Source organism: Zalophus californianus, chromosome 1, assembly GCF_009762305.2.
Source record: "Zalophus californianus isolate mZalCal1 chromosome 1, mZalCal1.pri.v2, whole genome shotgun sequence".
NCBI lineage: Eukaryota > Metazoa > Chordata > Mammalia > Carnivora > Otariidae > Zalophus > Zalophus californianus.
In genome coordinates this window covers 26011136-26027419 of record NC_045595.1, presented here as the reverse complement: position 1 = coordinate 26027419, position 16284 = coordinate 26011136, and the positions used below count along the sequence as shown (strand labels likewise).

General features: G+C 50.3%; 1 protein-coding gene across 6 annotated transcripts in view; it reads right to left on the bottom strand.

Annotated features, from left to right (window-relative positions):
* Positions 1-15735, bottom strand: part of FLNB (filamin B) — a 143243-nt gene extending 127508 nt beyond the window's left edge. For 3 of the 6 annotated variants that reach the window (XM_027582672.2, XM_027582674.2, XM_027582676.2), the window contains exon 1: positions 15236-15734. In XM_027582672.2, the coding sequence (XP_027438473.1) occupies positions 15236-15527 (292 nt within the window). In that variant the 5' untranslated portion in view covers positions 15528-15734. Of the gene's footprint in view, positions 1-15235 lie in introns of all 6 variants that reach the window. The other 3 variants (XM_027582675.2, XM_027582677.2, XM_027582673.2) reach the window with 2 other exon arrangements.
* Between the last annotated feature and the right edge of the window lie 549 nt (positions 15736-16284).

The window sequence follows — 16284 nt, the reverse complement described above, 5'->3', positions numbered from 1 at the left end:
GCTCATTAAATCTTCACACCCACTCTTTCAGGCAGAAACTATGATTATCCCTAGTTTACAGGTGAGAACATTGAGCACTGAAGCTCCAGAGAAATCCTGTAACTCAATCCTAGGTCACACAGTAAGTCCCAGAGTCAACCCCAGAGCTGCCTGAGACCCCAGTCCTCATTTTTTTTTATTTTTTTAAGATTTTATTTATTTGAGAGAGAGCACACGAGAGTGCGTGGAGAGGGGGGAGGGGCAGAGGGTGAAGCCGACTCCCCACTGAGCAGGGAGCTGGATGTGGGGCTTGTGGGGCTCAATGCCAAGATCCTGGGATCATGACCCAAGCCAAAGGCAGATGTTTTAACTGACTGAGCCACCCAGGTGCCCCCCAGTCCTCATTTTTAACCACAACTTCCCTCCTCCCAGAAACCCAAGAGAAGCAGGTGTTGCCCTTGGCTGGCAGATGGACAGAATAATCAGACTCATCCTCAACTCCACTACCTCAAAAAATTCCATTCATTCTTGGACACTAGCCGGAGGCATTTCAAAGGTCCAATCTTGGGGTATATCTTGCCTGCAGAAACTACAGGACATGCTAATCTGAGGGGGAAAAAGTTATGTTGTAAACAGCATATCAGGACATCTTGTTTTTAGCTATTTACAGTGGACATGGACTCCAAAAGAGCTTAAAACTCCAATCAGGCTTTAGGGAACTAAGGTTGGTTACCACCACATAAAGGGTTAAGATGGATCATTCCCTTGGGGCACCTGGGTGGCTCAGTCGGTTAAGCATCTGCCTTCATTCAGCTCAGGTGGTGATCGTAGGGTCCTGGGATCGAGCCCCATAGTGGGGCTCCCTGCTCAGCAGGAAGTCTGCCTCTCCCTCTGCCCCTCCCCCCTCATTGCTTGTGCTCTCTTGCTCTCTCTCTCTCAAATAAATAACAGCTTAAAAAAAAGATGGATCATTCTCTTACCATAAGAACAACGATAGAACTTTAATATATTGTTTCTCTAGAATCATTCTGAAGTGGGTTTATTGTTCATTCAAAAAAATTCAAACTAAAAGAATCATTTTCTTCTTAGAAATCATTTTCTAAGCTTTTATTTGTAAAAGACCCCTACAGGCAGGACAGAACTTAGTTTTGCGATTTTCTTACTACAACTTCTGCCTGCCCTGCTCTTCATTAACTTCGTTAACGTCTCCTTATGACCCCCCCTTAAACCCTCAGTGAGCCCCAAGACAGGTGACCAAGCCCCAGTCCCCTCTGTCCTCCTAGCCACTAGCCCGGCTCCTGGCACAGATCCTGGCACACGATGAACGCTCGACAAGTATTTATTGAACAAAGCATCTACTTGGAGCTATCGGCGACCCTCTATCAGTCCCTTTGCATCACTGAGACAACATTACTCTCTTTCCAATTCTTTCTCAGTCCTCTGGCTAGGTGAGGGAGAAAGGCTCAGTGTGGTGCTAGGTTACTCAGAACACCGACAGCTCGTTGGCTAATTTTCCTTTTTAACCAAAGAGTAGGCCTCCTGCTGAGAACAGGCAACGATGCTAGCCAGAATTTAATAACACTGCTTTGGGTTTATTTATGGTCACTCCGATTTACCTAGTGACACTGCTTTTTTGTTATGACAGTGACACAAGTCTCCTTTTCAAATGCATTTGTTTTAAAAGTGAGTCAACCATAGGGGGGAGAAATGTTAAGCAGAAACGAAACAGAGGCAGCCACGGGATAGAGCAAAAATAATACAAGTGACTCCTTTACGAATGACTGAAGTTTGGGAAACACAGACCTGATCCAGTTCTCCCCTTTTACCGAAAGGGAAACCAGCAGAGAGAGAGAGAGAGAGAGAGAGAGACAGGCAGAGCCCTCTCCATGGCCCCAGTGATGATGGAAACAGGCCCAGGTCTGCCTGGGGCGCCCGATCTTGCCAAATCCAGCTTGCTCTGGGCCTTTCCCAGGACCAAAAAGCAGTGAACACCTGCTGATCTTATTGATAACGCCTGATGGTCAACTTCAATAGCTCACAAAACAAAAGCCATTGTGCAAGTGTTTAAATTTTTGCCCTGTCACATGGAAACAGTGCCCAGGCTGACTAATTTCTTCCCATCATTAAAACGCAAAGATCTGCATTAGTCATCACTCAAGTATCAACCCCACAAATGCTACCTCTGGGAAAGGTGCTGGGTGTTCCCTGCCCCCAAGAAAGACAACCTAAAAATGACACTCCCCTCAAAGGGACACAGCATTAGGGATCTGGCCCAACCAGGGAAAGTGCAGGGAGCCTTGTACCCAAGGAGCAACAGAAGGAAGCAGGTAGTTACACAACACACGCACAGATCCCTCCCGCCTGGCAGGGCTCAGGCTAGAGGACCCCTGAAAAGAACTGGGAATGATGCCCCCCCCGCCCCCCACCACCACCACACAACCTCCCACATCCTTCTAGAGTCAGGAGCCACAGAATCGGCTCTTGTCAATCTCTTCCAGTCCCCTAACAACCCTGATGCTGTTTGTACAGGGTGTGACCCCAGGATTCCAGTTCCCAAGTACTACTGTAAAAATACTGTCACTAGCGCCAGGCATGGAGTTTGGGCAGTGCTGGGTTTCAGACCACACCCAGGACAGCCAGAATCTTGGCAGGAAGCCCCGCCATGATCACAGGTATCAAAGGGCCAGGACTAGAAGGGAGAGAAAACAGTGCCCAGAGCCGAGGCAGGGCCAGGCCTGGCTGGAGGAGGGCAGTCCGTACACGCCCCTTTGCTCCAGATTGAAAGTACACGAGGCAGGGAGCGCCGTCCCATCTCCAGCATGGCTGCTTCCTCTTCGTCCTCCTCAACTGAGCTCTGAAAAGCGTGGGTGGGAGGTGTGGGGCTTTATAGGGATAATGCTAATGCCAGCATCTCAAGAGCAGTGGCTATCAATTACCGGCCACTGCCCATGACCAGGAGCGGAGCGAAGGGCTTCAGATGCACATTCTCTTTATGCCTTACAAGGCAGAGCATTTTATTTTATTTTATTTTATTTAAAGATTTTATTTATTTATTTGCTAGAGAGGGGGCGAGCACAAGCAGGGGGAGCAAGAGAGGGGAAGCATGCTCCCCACTGAGCAGGGAGCCCGATGCGGGGCTCCATCCCAGCACCCTGGGATCATGACCTGAGCCGAAGGCAGCCGCTTAACCCACTGAGCCACCCAGGCGTCCCCAAGACAAGAGCATTTTATTATCACATTCTGCATATGGAAGACAGGCTCCTAGAGGCGACACCACAGCTTGCGGGGGTCTGCCAGCTCTCAAGGGTCAGAGCCGAGGCTCAGACCCACCAGGTGCCTCACCCGGACGGTGTCACAGCCGCTTCCGTAAGGGCAAAACCAGGAAAGAAATGGGAGTGAATCTAAGAGACAAGGATTAAAGAAAAAAAGGAAAGGCAAAAAAACTAGTTAAAACAACAGATCCATTTGCCAAACAGGACAAAAGGGAAAGTGGGGGGAGGATGTCAGGAATAGTTTCTATCCTTAAAGGAAACTTGGCCAGAAGATCAGGAAGTGCCTCTAACCCGTGGTTCCTGCCCAGCAGTTACTCAAAAACTCAGGTCACCTCTTCTAAAAGCAGCCCACTGGGTGTGAGGTACCTTTGACCGATTTCTGGGAGCATCCCCCCCACCTCTCCCCTTCCAAGATAATCAGGTCACTTCCACCACAGGTCAAGGAAGGACAAGGAGGAGGAGGCCAAAGACCACCATTCATGGGGCATGTATTATGTGCCACGTGCTTTGCAAGGATTGTGTCATTTAATCTTCAACAACAGCAACAGTTGGGGCACTATGATAGCCTGGGATACTGAACCCCAGAAAGGTCAAGCAACCTGCCTTGAGTCTCCCAGCCAGTCAATGGCAGGGTCTAACTGACCCACCGTCTCAGGCACACTCAGGTACATAGTTCAGTCTGTATCTGGAAGTGGTTTCACTTCCTCTCCTTGGCTTCGAACAAGGGTAAAACAGATGTTTCCATGGACCTGGTGTCCTGAAGGCTGTTGAGAAAATGTTTCAGAAACACCAATACCATGAACATCTTAGGGCTGCATTATAATATTCAGACCTCTAAAAATTCCCAGATGAGCAAGGGTGAACCAAACTGCCAACTACACTCTGTTAGGCTCATACTGGAGACACTGAAATTGCTAATGGAGCTGAGCAACTAAAAAGTAGATGAATTTCCACGCTGGGCTTCACCATGAGACAAGGGGCACCATAGTTACCAAACATAATAACTATTATTAGGAGACCCTGGCAGTCCCAATAAAAGTTGGTCCTAAAAACTTTTAAGAGACAGAAAGTAGCTGAACACCCCCACTTTGTGGTTGACCATAACATATTTCTAGACCAAGGGAGACTTGCAAACCACGAGCCTCAACCAAGACCTCCAATTTTAATGCTGGCCCCGGCTCTGCAGTAACTCAACGATGAATCTTGTTACAACCATCAGTATGATCAAAATGATTTCACAAAACATTTCCAGTCCAGTCTCTTTCCTCCTGAGAAAATGCAATCCCCTTTTCCCATTCTGATCAAAAGGCAGCTGTTATGCAAAACTCCCTGAAAGCAGAAAAAGATTTGTTAAGATTCTCCACAGGTGATGTGGGTTTTTTTTCTCTGTATTTCTCTATGTTCTTGCAATTTTCTTACAACAGCTACAAACACAACTTTTTAATATAGAAAAATACTGGGGGACCTGGGTGGCTCAGTCGTTAAGCGTCTGCCTTCGGCTCAGGTCATGATCCCAGGGTCCTGGGATCAAGCCCCGCATTGGGCTCCCTGCTCAGCGGGAAGCCTGCTTCTCCCTCTCTTGCTGTGTCTCTCTCTGTCAAATAAATAAATAAATAAAAATTTTAAAAAATATAGAAAAATACTTAGAAGTGAATTTTGAAGACCATGCTGATGGCTTTCCTTTGAGGTTAAGGGTTTGACTCAGTCAGCCACATACTCAGTGGCTGATCTAGGATGTGCCTCAGTTTCCTCATCTGTATAATGGGGATTACAACATTAACTACATCCCAGGGTTGCAATTAGGTTTCATTTAGCTATTAGTGAAAAGCATCTATCACAATTTTCTGGTACTGGTAGGTGCTCAATATATATTCGCTATTATTAATGAAACTAGTATTATGATTATAGTGACTCTCAGTGGTTTCCGTTTATATTCATTTTCTAAGCCTCACATGGCCACTTGGAAAAGGCCTTACTAACTCTTAACAGCTGAAGCAAATCATAGATGTTCAGAGAATGACAATGAAGGGCTGAATTCTTTACGTTCAGCATCACTGTCCCCCAAACGAGGTGTTCTCCTGGGACCCCAGACCCAGAGGTCCACTACACAAAATTCCTGTCCCACTCCTGGCTGCAAAGGCCCCTATTTTGCATTTCTGAAAGCAAATATATTGCAGACAAATGAATGTATCAGACTTACTATCCAACCCATCTATGCCAGAGGCTGTGTATTTATTTAGTAACTTATTATATTCCTACTAGGTGCCATGCCCAGAGCCACAGAGGCAAACGAGAGATTCAACACCTGCCCCTAGAGCAGAGGTGATCCAGTGGGAGAGTGAAACAGGCAAGTCAGGAGACCTATGGAGCTCAGGAAGCTATGAAATGAAATGGCACAGGGCAGGAGAGGAGCCTCAGGTGTCCAGGAGGGCCTCGAGCTTGCCCGACCTCAGATGTGACTTCCCACGGGTGTCAGACAAGAGTGCCCAGAAAAAGGGATGGGAGAGGCAATTATGGGGAGGGATGCATGCCCGGCAGGAAGCGTAATGTGACACCTGGACCAGGACGCCTGCACAGGAGAGGCATTCCCCAGGTGCCAGCTTGCCTCCTGTAGTGCAGATAAGGAACGTGACAAGCCGGTCGCCTGGGTGGCTCAGTTGGTTAAGCGACTGCCTTCGGCTCAGGTCATGATCCTGGAGTCCCTGGATCGAGTCCCGCATCGGACTCCCCGCTTGCAGAGAGTCGGCTTCTCCCTCTGACCCTCCCCCCTCTCATGTGCTCTCTCTCTCATTCTGTCTCAAGTCAATAAATAAAATCTTAAAAAAAAAAAAAAAAAGGAACGTGACAAGCCACTGCACGGGTGCATGCCAGCCAAGAGCCCCAAGGCTCCTGCTCTCGGCACACTGTCTGGGTTCTGCCCCGGGACGGCTGCAAGCTCCACAGAGAGGCCCCCTGTCCCCCCAGGAGCACTCCCTTGGTCTTCCAGCCTCTAGGTCTTCTGACAAGGAATCTTATAAACAGAACCCAGAACTCTGCTCAATTAACAGAACGACCAAGTCACAAAGGGTCTTTTAGGCCCGAGCCTAAAGACCCCAGCACCTTTGGTTCCCTGGAGGATGACACCTAGTTCCCCCCCACCTCTGGCCTGCTTTACCCCACCGAGGGAACAAATTCCTTTGTTCTTGAGAAGAGGCCCCAGGCCCAGCCATGCTCCCACCAGACTGGAGAATGCCAAATAATTCTTGTTTCCCTAGAATATCTGATAAATCACTTTAGGGAGGTTCAGGGAAATCAGGGTGATTCACACAAGCAGTGCAGTACCAGCATGATAAGAATTTGATTATTTTCTTGGGGGCAGCAGGGGCGATGGAGGAATCTGATTTTAGCCACCAAGAATCTTTTCATTCTCGGACCCCAGCCTCCACGGGAGGCCTGCTTCTGCCTCGAGTCACAAGCAGCATGAGGCCGAAAGTAACACCATTCTTGTTTGCAGAAGGAAAGCCGAACGCTGCTTGCCTTTTTTAATCTTAAAATCTGAATTTATGGGCCGCAGCAAATTTACATATCTCGGCCACGAATCCCCACCCATTTCCCTATAGCTCAAAAGCCAAAATTCCACACTGTGTTCTCGTTGTATCTAAACGGAAATTCCAGCAAAGTTGTCTGGCATGGCAAAAGCTGACCAGCCTTACGAAAGAAAATACCCAGAAAGGTGACCCGTTTAGTCAAAAGAGCTTTCAGATCTCCATGAGAAAAGGAATTCATGCCAGCATAAAGGGCCTTCAGAGAGGGAGAACAGGAGTGTTGTGTTAACGCCCAGACCTTGCAACAAAGCAGTGCAGCGATTTCTAGGGAGGCTGAGCACTGAGTAGGCCAGCCCACAGAGGCTTCCTCTCTCAGGATTGCTGCAGGAGATGCCCTTGGGGACACAAGTTCAGCTCCGGAGCAGTTTGGCAGACCTATGCTACCCAGCCAGGGGCCTATCCACAAGGCTCCCCGAGGAGGAGCCGGGAGCTGCTGGCTTGTACCAGGGCAGCCAGACTGATAAAGGCCAAATGCCAGCCAGGAAAGAGAGGTTCTGCTCAGCAGCAATCACAACCCCACATGCCCTCCCGCCGATTAATGTTTAAAGGGTAGCAGAAGGAAAGGATGTGGCATGAGGTCATTTCTGAGAGTGCACAACTGCGCCAAAAGGGACCGTGACCAAGCATCGCCCAACACAGCTGCATCTCCACAGACACCCCCACGCCCCCCAAGGGGTGGGCACCATGAGCCCCACAGGATTGCAACCAGGGGCACCTCCTCCTCACCTCTGGCTTCTAGGCCCCACCAAGAAAGCCCTGCCTGGCCGCCCAAAGCAGCCTTCAGCTGGTCCCCACTGTCCGAACCCTGCCCCTGGGAACCAAATAAAGGCAGGGAAAGAACTAGAGGTGCCCCCAGAACTGAAGAGGAGGCCCCAATTAAAGCTCAACGGTGCTGGAAGGGGCAAGGCAAATGGGCCCAAAAAAGTTGTTTTAGAGAAGAACATTTCAATTGCACATTCATCAAGGTCAAGTGAGTCAAGTTGCAAGCAAAATAGAAATGAACAGAACTAAAGCTGCAGAAAGTCTCTCACTACAGTATATCTATTTTACTTTTAAGTGTGAAACCAAACTTTGAGATAAAAAAAAAAATACTTGATAGTTTGATGCAGGCAACCATCATGCCTGGCGTGTGCAGGGAGGCTGATTTGGGCCTCAGTTTTCTCATCTGCAAAATGGAAATAAATACAAAGCCACTCACTTTGCGGGGTTCATGATGAGGATGAGAAGCAATAAAGGTAAGGCACTCAGGACGGTGCTTAGCAGACAGCAGGCACAGGACTGCACTAGACATTCTGTTGGAGGATGCATGTGCACATCTCAACATTCAGTACATAAATGTCTCATCAGCGTGGATCCTTGAAAAAGCCAAGGAATATGCAGGGGGAGGGCAAGTGTTCTCCTTACCAACCCATCTCTCTAGGCCAGGTTGTGATGAGGGAAAAGAGGAAGTCAGATGCTCTGTCAAAATAATTCAAACCTAAAACCAGACTTGGCTAAGTGAAAAACCAAACTGCTTCTTTGCTTCTAGTACAAGAAAATCTTAACCAAAGACATTCTACTGCACAGCGACTGGTCAAAGGGGGATCGGGGAAGTTAAAAGTTATTTGGTATGTTTTGTATCCAGACAATGGGTATAAGTAAAACCCCATCAAGAATTTTTTTAGAACTGAACAGTTTGCAGAAAAGTTACAGCAACTGTCTACAACGTATCAAATGAATGTATTTAAGGCAAGTGCTGTAAGGCTCTTAGAAGAAAGGCAGCACTTTGTGTTCTCTCTCTCTCAAATAGGTAAATACATCTTCAATATGATTTTGAAAAAGAGAAATCATGATACTAAGTAGGCAGAATTAAAATACCCAATAGTTCCATCCTTCATACCATGTATAACTACTCTCACGTACCGCTTTATCATTTTAGTATAAAGAGAACCATTTGGTTTTCTAATCATCTTTCCCAAAAAACTCTCTCCCTAGAACATGGACTCAATTTCCCGAGAAAAGTGAGCAAGGCACTTAAACGCTGCAAGGCCACTTTCCAAGCCCCAGCAGAGGAAAGTGCTGTTGTTTATTATACAGTAACCCGAGCCTATCTGGTGATTACTGAGCATGTTTAATGGATAACTAGATTTACAACAGTAATGTAAGGTGGCTTCTAGTAGAATGTCATGAAAGGCAATTTTCATCATTGTAAGAGCAGGAAATAGCACGCAGTCAGCCTGAAATGGCTCATTCCATTGGGTTTATTCATTTGGTTCAACTTGTTGGGGGAAGGGGACAGAATTAATAGATCCACCTCCTTAACTCAGGATAACTAAAGATCAAAACTAAATGCAGAATAGCATCAAAAAAGGGGGTGGGGGATGAAATGTAGAAACAGGCCCTCAGGGGACTCCAAATAGGGCCTCCACAAGGGCGCACAAGATAATCCATTAGAACACAGGAAAAACCAGATCTTATATTTGGATTTGTCCTCTAAAAAGAAACTAAGCTTTACTAATATTTTATATACAGGCTGACAATAATATATGTATATAGCTTGTAAATTTGCATCTATGAGAAAGGGGCACATTAAAATTGTTTCACTGATAGGAATGACTGCAGAACCAGTCAAGAGAGCCCCAGATTAGATGATCCATTTCCACTGGGTTCACCTACCCCACGCCAAGCACCCTCGAGGAAGATGCCCGGATGGCAGCCTCCAGCTCAGAAGGCCCTTTGTGCCCACCTCTGTGCCACCCTCCACCTGACAAACTCTTCTGCTGTGCCTCACTTGGCTCATTGTCTGTTCACCTGCCTAATTCTAGTCAGGCTTTAGGGCCCAGTTTAATGGCCCCTCCCTCCAGGGAGTCCTCCCGACTACCCACCCCAGCCTGAGGGAAGGCACTCCTCCCCCGACCCTCACCCCCCCAGAAAGCTTGCCATCTTGAGCCTCACTAGCCACAGTGTGGAGAGCATCACTGACAGCAGCAACTGGGAGCCGGTTGGAAGGAAAGCAGCTCAGCCTTCACACCTGACCTGCTGAGTGAGACCTACATTTTTAACAAAGTCCCCAGGAGATGTGCGTGTGCTTGATGGTTTGAGAAGGTCCCTCCCTGGTTACTCTCTCCTCTGCACTGAGCAGTATATGAGGCAAGCGAGGGACCTGACTCTCATTATTCCTGGGGCCCTAGCACCAGCTGGTCTTTCCTATATTTACTGAATGAGGAAAGGAAGAAAGAAAGGATCTTAGGAGGCGTCTTCATCAGAGGTTCCAAGGTTGGCGGAAGGGACTATCTAACACGCCAGATGACAGCAGTAGGACTGGCCAGGGAGTAGATAGAAAACGAGACCAAGTCCTAGACTTGGCTTCAGAAGCACATTAATATTAATAATGATAATGCCAGCACTGTGCTATAAACATACAATGCTCTCAGCAACTAAGATAGGAACTATTATTCTCCACTGTAGAGATGGGGGAAACTGAGGCTCACAATGGTGAAGGCAGTGGACCAGGGTTGCACAGCCGTTAGGGTGAGAGTGGGGCTTAGCATGCTGGCCATCTAGCTTCAGGCCCATACCCTAAACCATCCGCCTGGACCCAGTTTAACCTAGTATGTGCTGACCCGGAGGCCGTTTATAGAGAAAGCAGGATGACGTGGTACCGTGGCCACGAAGCCACAGCAAGCAGGACCCAAAGACTGAGCCTGAGCATCTGCTCCACAACGAACAGGGCAGCCATTCTCAACTACCCTGCGCATCCGCCTCACCGCACAGAGGGTGGATCCAAGCAAGGAGGGGCGGGCGAGGGCCCAGGAGACATAATCTGGTTCCAAATCAAAGCCCTCCTTCAGCACAGACTCTCCAAGAACGAAGGCAGCTGCTGCCTGGCATCCTGGCCGAGCCGCTGCTGGAGCAGTGCCGCAGAGCCCAACTGCCATCTGGAAGTGATTTGGCCCAGAGATTCCTGAACGGGGTGGAAGGCTGGAACGACCAGCCGCCCCGTGCTCCAGTCCAGGTCTCAGAAACAAAGCCGGTATGAATGGGCCCCGGAGGCAGCCGTAACATAACCAGGGGCCCTCCCCTTCCAAGGAGGCCAGTCCACAGCCCTATTACAGCAAAGCAGCAGCAACACGAGCCAACAGAGCTGGTCGCCCCAGTGTGGCACCGATTTTAAATGTCCTTTCAGTGTGTAAACCCTCCAGCGATGACTTCTGAGAATACTACTGGACGGCATCCTATTTATTTAGTAAACACTCACACAGCACTTACTATGTGCCACAAACTTTTCCAAACATTTTTAAAAAATATTAACTTCTTTAATTTTTATAACCACCTTTGAAAGGAGGTAGTTATCACCCCCATTTTAGTGAGAAGGAAAGCAAGGCGCAGAAGCTTCTTAATGGCTACTTAGTGGCAAGTGGGATTTGAACCAAGAATCTTTGCTGAACTACTACAAGAGCCGCATCTCATTGTGTTACTTTGGTCCAAATGGCCCAGGCCTTGTTAATTCTGAGGCGGCATGCCACTTTGCTACTTTTAAAACACTGTCTACTACCTTGGCCTAAAAGACACACTGGCATTTATTTGCTAGGTAGTTCAGGAAAGAACTGGATTTAGGATTAAGGTATTTGTATGTGATTTTGGTGTGGACGGGACAACAGGAAGGAAGAGGGGCTGAGTCCCGTGGTGACCCACCACCCTGGAAACCCTGCCCAGGGACCCAAGGTCTTGGGAACACACACCCGCCTGCTCTGGGGCACTGGCCTGGCACAGGCACCTTAAGTAAACATTAGGGTCAGACCGCATCCTCTGAAAAGGAAAGAATTCCTTTTTCTAAAGGAGCAAACCAAAACACACCACCCAAACGTCTAGGCAGACTTGATTGTCATTCTTGGGCTGGGAGACCCCTTTTTCTCCAAGTTGGCCAAGCTGCCCAGTGTCAGAAAGGTTTTTGGAAAAACAAGTAAATAAAACTGCCAACTCCTGGCAGGCAACTAGGATTAAAAATGCTGGGGCCTCGCTATAAACTGCCCAAAGACAGAACAAGAAACTGAAGAAACTCTTCAACGCCTGGATGCAGCCTAGAATGGGCCCACCTTACAACTCACAAATGTAAATCCACAGCCAGAACTGTCTTTCAGCGACTTCTAGGCAGAAAAGCCAGTCCTCTGGCAGCTTCTGACCATCTCCTGTCTCAGAGCTGGGCGCCAGTACACAACTCTTCTGATTTCAGTAATGTGCATTGTTGGAAGTTATCCAAAGTCCACAAAATGCTGTATTCATTCAAAGATACCTTCCCAGATTCTGGAGTAAAACACCATCCATTAAGTAGCAGGAAATACCACCTCCTCCCCTCCCCCAGTGAGCACACAGCAGCCATTCCCTTAACAAGCTGACCTTGATGCAAGATGCAAACTGATTCTGCTCACCTCCTGACATGACGCTCATCTCAGGGGACCCTCATCCTGTCACTCACCTAAAGTCTGGAGATTGCCCAAGACCAGAGGCTCAAAGTGTAGGTGTCCAGCTGCCACCCCAACATCCCAGACTTGCAAAACTGGCTGTTAAACAGGGGCTCTCTGGTTAGGGGAGAGGGGCTGTGTTTTACCCATTTCTGCCACTGAAAAGCAGGTCAGTTAGGGTCAATTTCACAACAGGACAGTTCTGGCCTTCAGTCACCACTTACTAGCTGGGTGACCTCTGCAAGTTACTTCACTCCTGTTTCCTCATCTTTCAGTGGCTATCATAATACTAACAACCACCACAGAAATAACAGCAACCGTGTTCTAAGCACTTGGGCAGAACTAGGGCAAGCCCTTTACCCTCCCAGTGACTTGCTGAAGCAGATCGTTGTGTAGACAAGGAAACCAAATCTTGAGGATTCAACGTGGTGATCAATGGGATGATGAACAGAACACGCTGAACACCAAACTACAGCCAGTGTCTTTGCCAGCACAATGCAACACGGCTTGAATACGTGAACTGAAGTCCGAGCTGCATGTGACTTTTTTTCTCAAGGGCCATTACCCAGAACAGCCCCAGGGGCAGGAGTTAGAGGCCTCAGGCATCACCCCTACAGGAGTTCTGGCCCTCAGGCAAGTCTCCCTCCGGGCTCTAGAGGCTGGAAAACCTGTTTGCAGTGAGATCTTTCCAGAGAGCAACAAGACAGCCAATGACAGGAGTCATAATGTGGCCACACTCTTTGACCCAGGCATGCCACTTTGGGGAATATCATCTAAGACATCATTTAAAAGGAGAAAATAAAATAAAACAATGCAGCCTGTGGTGGAAAGAGGTCCACAGCAAGAAGTTGCCAATAGCCCACCAGCCCACAACCAGAGAAGGGGAGGCTAAGCCCTGGAATGTCAGGACAATGGAAGATGCTATGGCCTGGGTGAGTTCAGGAATGAAAACCATGAGGGTTGAGTAGAAAGATGGGACCAGACAAAGTCTAGAATGAGGCCCCCAAGTTCAGGGCACTGATGGGAAACCATGCTGCAAGCAGCTGCAGCTTCTGTAAACAGTTGGTAAATCAGGCAGTCCGGGATTGTCTGGTGCTGTGGTTTCATTTTTTGTTTGTTTGTTTTGTTTTTTTAAGGAGATTTCATGTCATGTTTGGATACTCCCGTTTACTTTAAGTTCCTTTGTTCACTTAATTAAATAAATACACATTTTTAAAACAAAGACGAAGTGATCCAAGTTGAGCTCAGCCAGGCCTTGAGATTCCTCAGCAGGAAAACTGGTTTTGGAAAAGGGAAGAATTCCAGGACGGTTCTAGGGTGGTCCTTCCCCAGTTGTAGGAGACGGCCCCCAAAAGAAGAGGCAAGCATGTTACACAGCTCTGCAGAGAAGCCAACCCTGATGGGGCGCTGTAGAGGCGGTGACAGCTGACTGGGCCCAGGAAGCAGGAAGCAGCCCTACCTGCCAGCACAGGTGTGGGGGAAGGGGAGGGAGAGGACACAGGAGACTCAGCCTACAGGAAACCCCTTTTACTCTGGAGAAAGTCCCAGCAGCCACACCCACCACCCTTTCTTCCTATCACAGAAGTCACCATAAGGCCTGGTTTTCTCAGGAAGAGACCCCAGACCCAGGCGTGGGTCAGCTCCTCCGGCAAGATGCTCCCCTGGCAGAACACACACACACGCACACACACACAATGTAGGTGCACACACTTTCTCTGCACACCCATGCCATGTACACATTACATGCTCTATACACATACGCTGTGTATGCACACATACTCTACACATAGAAGTGCGCGGGCGCGCACACACACATGCACGCACACACACACACACACACACTATACACCCCTTGCCCCTACTGTCACAGCCCACACCCTCAGCAGCTTTGTGACCCTCCTGGAAACTTTCAGTTAGCCCAGGTCACAGTGGGGACCTGACCCTCATTCTCTCTCCCAGCTCTGGGGAGAGGAACCCGACACCAACTCCCTCCCTCCTCGCAGGAAGACCCTGGTGTGGGGAAAGCAAGGAGAGGAAGGCAAAGTCTCCTTTCATTGTACCCACTTCCTTCAATTCTCAGCTAGACCCTTCCTACTTCCATGACCTTGGGCACATCAATGAACCCTCTGGACCCCCTTTGCCTGTAAAACAGGTCTAAGGACACCCCAACTGGCGGGATGTGTAAGGACTGAGAACTTGGAAGGCTGCTGGCACACAAACAGTAGTTACTATAGCACCACTGCCCCTAAATAGATCGCTTCTACTCAGAGCTGGCTCACCCCGAGGCACCCGGCCAGAGCTGAGCTGGGAGCGGGGGGAGAGAGAAGGACACACCCCCACGACTCCCCTTCCCACTTGGGGTCCCACACCCAAGCCAGAGACGGCAGGGGAGGGTACCAGGTGCCCGTCCCCACCTGGGCGGCGAGGCCCCAGGCTCCCAGAGCATTCCCTCCCCAGGTCTTCCGCCGGGCGTCCGAGCCAACGCGCGTTCGTCGGCCGCTGGGCGCATCGGCCTGGGCGCAGCGGGGCGAACGCTTCGGGGAGCATCTGACCATGGACCCCACTTCCACGGACCGCGGATCAGACGTTTCCAGCACCCCGCAGAGGCACCCCGGGTGCGGCGAAATGCAACAGCCCCACCTCTCCCCGTGCAGCCCCAACCCAAGCCCAGGACCCACAGCCCCCCAAGGACGCATGGCGAGGCTCAGGGCGGGAAGCTATCATACGAAGTCCTAGCCCAGGGAAAAGACCGGGAAGGGGGCCTAGGTCTCCGGCGTCCCCACCCCCTTGGAGGACGACAACGCCCCCCGCCTCAGCGCCCACACCCAGCCCTCAGCTCCTGGGCGCGGGAGGGGCGCGCGGGAGGGGGCCCTAGCCTTCCCTCTCTGCCCCCCACCCCCGGCGCACGCGCGGGGACCGGAGGGTACACCGCGGCGCCTGGCCGAGCCAGGGCACTCACCGATGGACACGAGCTTGATGCTCTCACGGTCCAGAAACTCGAGCGCCACGGACACGTTCTCCAGCTGCATCTGGCGGAAGGTGGGCCGCTGGTGGTACTTGCGGTACATGCGCTTCTGGCTGAGCACCTCGAGCAGCGCGATGAGCCGCAACCCATCGCTCAGGTCGGTCTGCAGGTTCCCAATGCGTTTGTTCACGCACTTGAGGTGCTCGTTGCACCAACGCGTGAAGGTGTTCTGCTGGATCTTCTTCCACGGCGCGTCCTCCGCCAGGTCCTTCTCGGTTACCGGCATTCTGGAGGCAGGGAGAGCGTAATGCGCAGCGACTGCCGGGGACTGGCGTAGGGAGGCCCAAGGGCCCGGGGAGAGAGAACCAAAGCGGAGCGGGAGCGGGGCTCGAACTCGCTGCTGCTGGAGCCGCGACCCGGACTGCTCTGCGGCCGCCTGCCCCTGGCCGCGCGAGGCGTCTGGACCGGCGCCTGCGCACTGAGCCGACCCGCCCTCGAGGCCCCGCCCCGTCCCAGCCCTTCGGCGGGAGTTCCCGGGCCACGCTCGCCCCCTGCGGTCCTAAACGTGCACTGCACCCGCGGCCTCCAAGGCGTCCCGGGACCCCACGCTCTGTGCTCGCCACCTAAGCGAAAGGAAGCCAGTGGGGAGACTTTGGCTTAAGGAGCAGATCATGGTCCAGGTCCCGGTTCTGGTCCCGGGATCGGGGACGTGCAGAGGTAGACAGGATGGACAGGGGCGGTGGCGGCATGGGTCATGGGGGAGGGAAAGGGGGGAAATTCCACCTATAGGTTCAATAGCTCCCGCTTCGTGCCAGGCGCGGTGTTAGGCAGTGGAGGACACGGTGAAGGAATGGACATTTTACTCTTCATATTAATTAAACTCATGTGAATTACACTATTATCATTCGACGCATTTGAGTGCCTACTGTGTGCGAGGCCCTCTTAGCACCTAAGAAGTAATATAAGTAAGACAAACTTATTCCTAGACCTTGAGGAATTGCTAGAGTAATGGGAGAGAAAAATACAGTTCAGCTATCACAAAC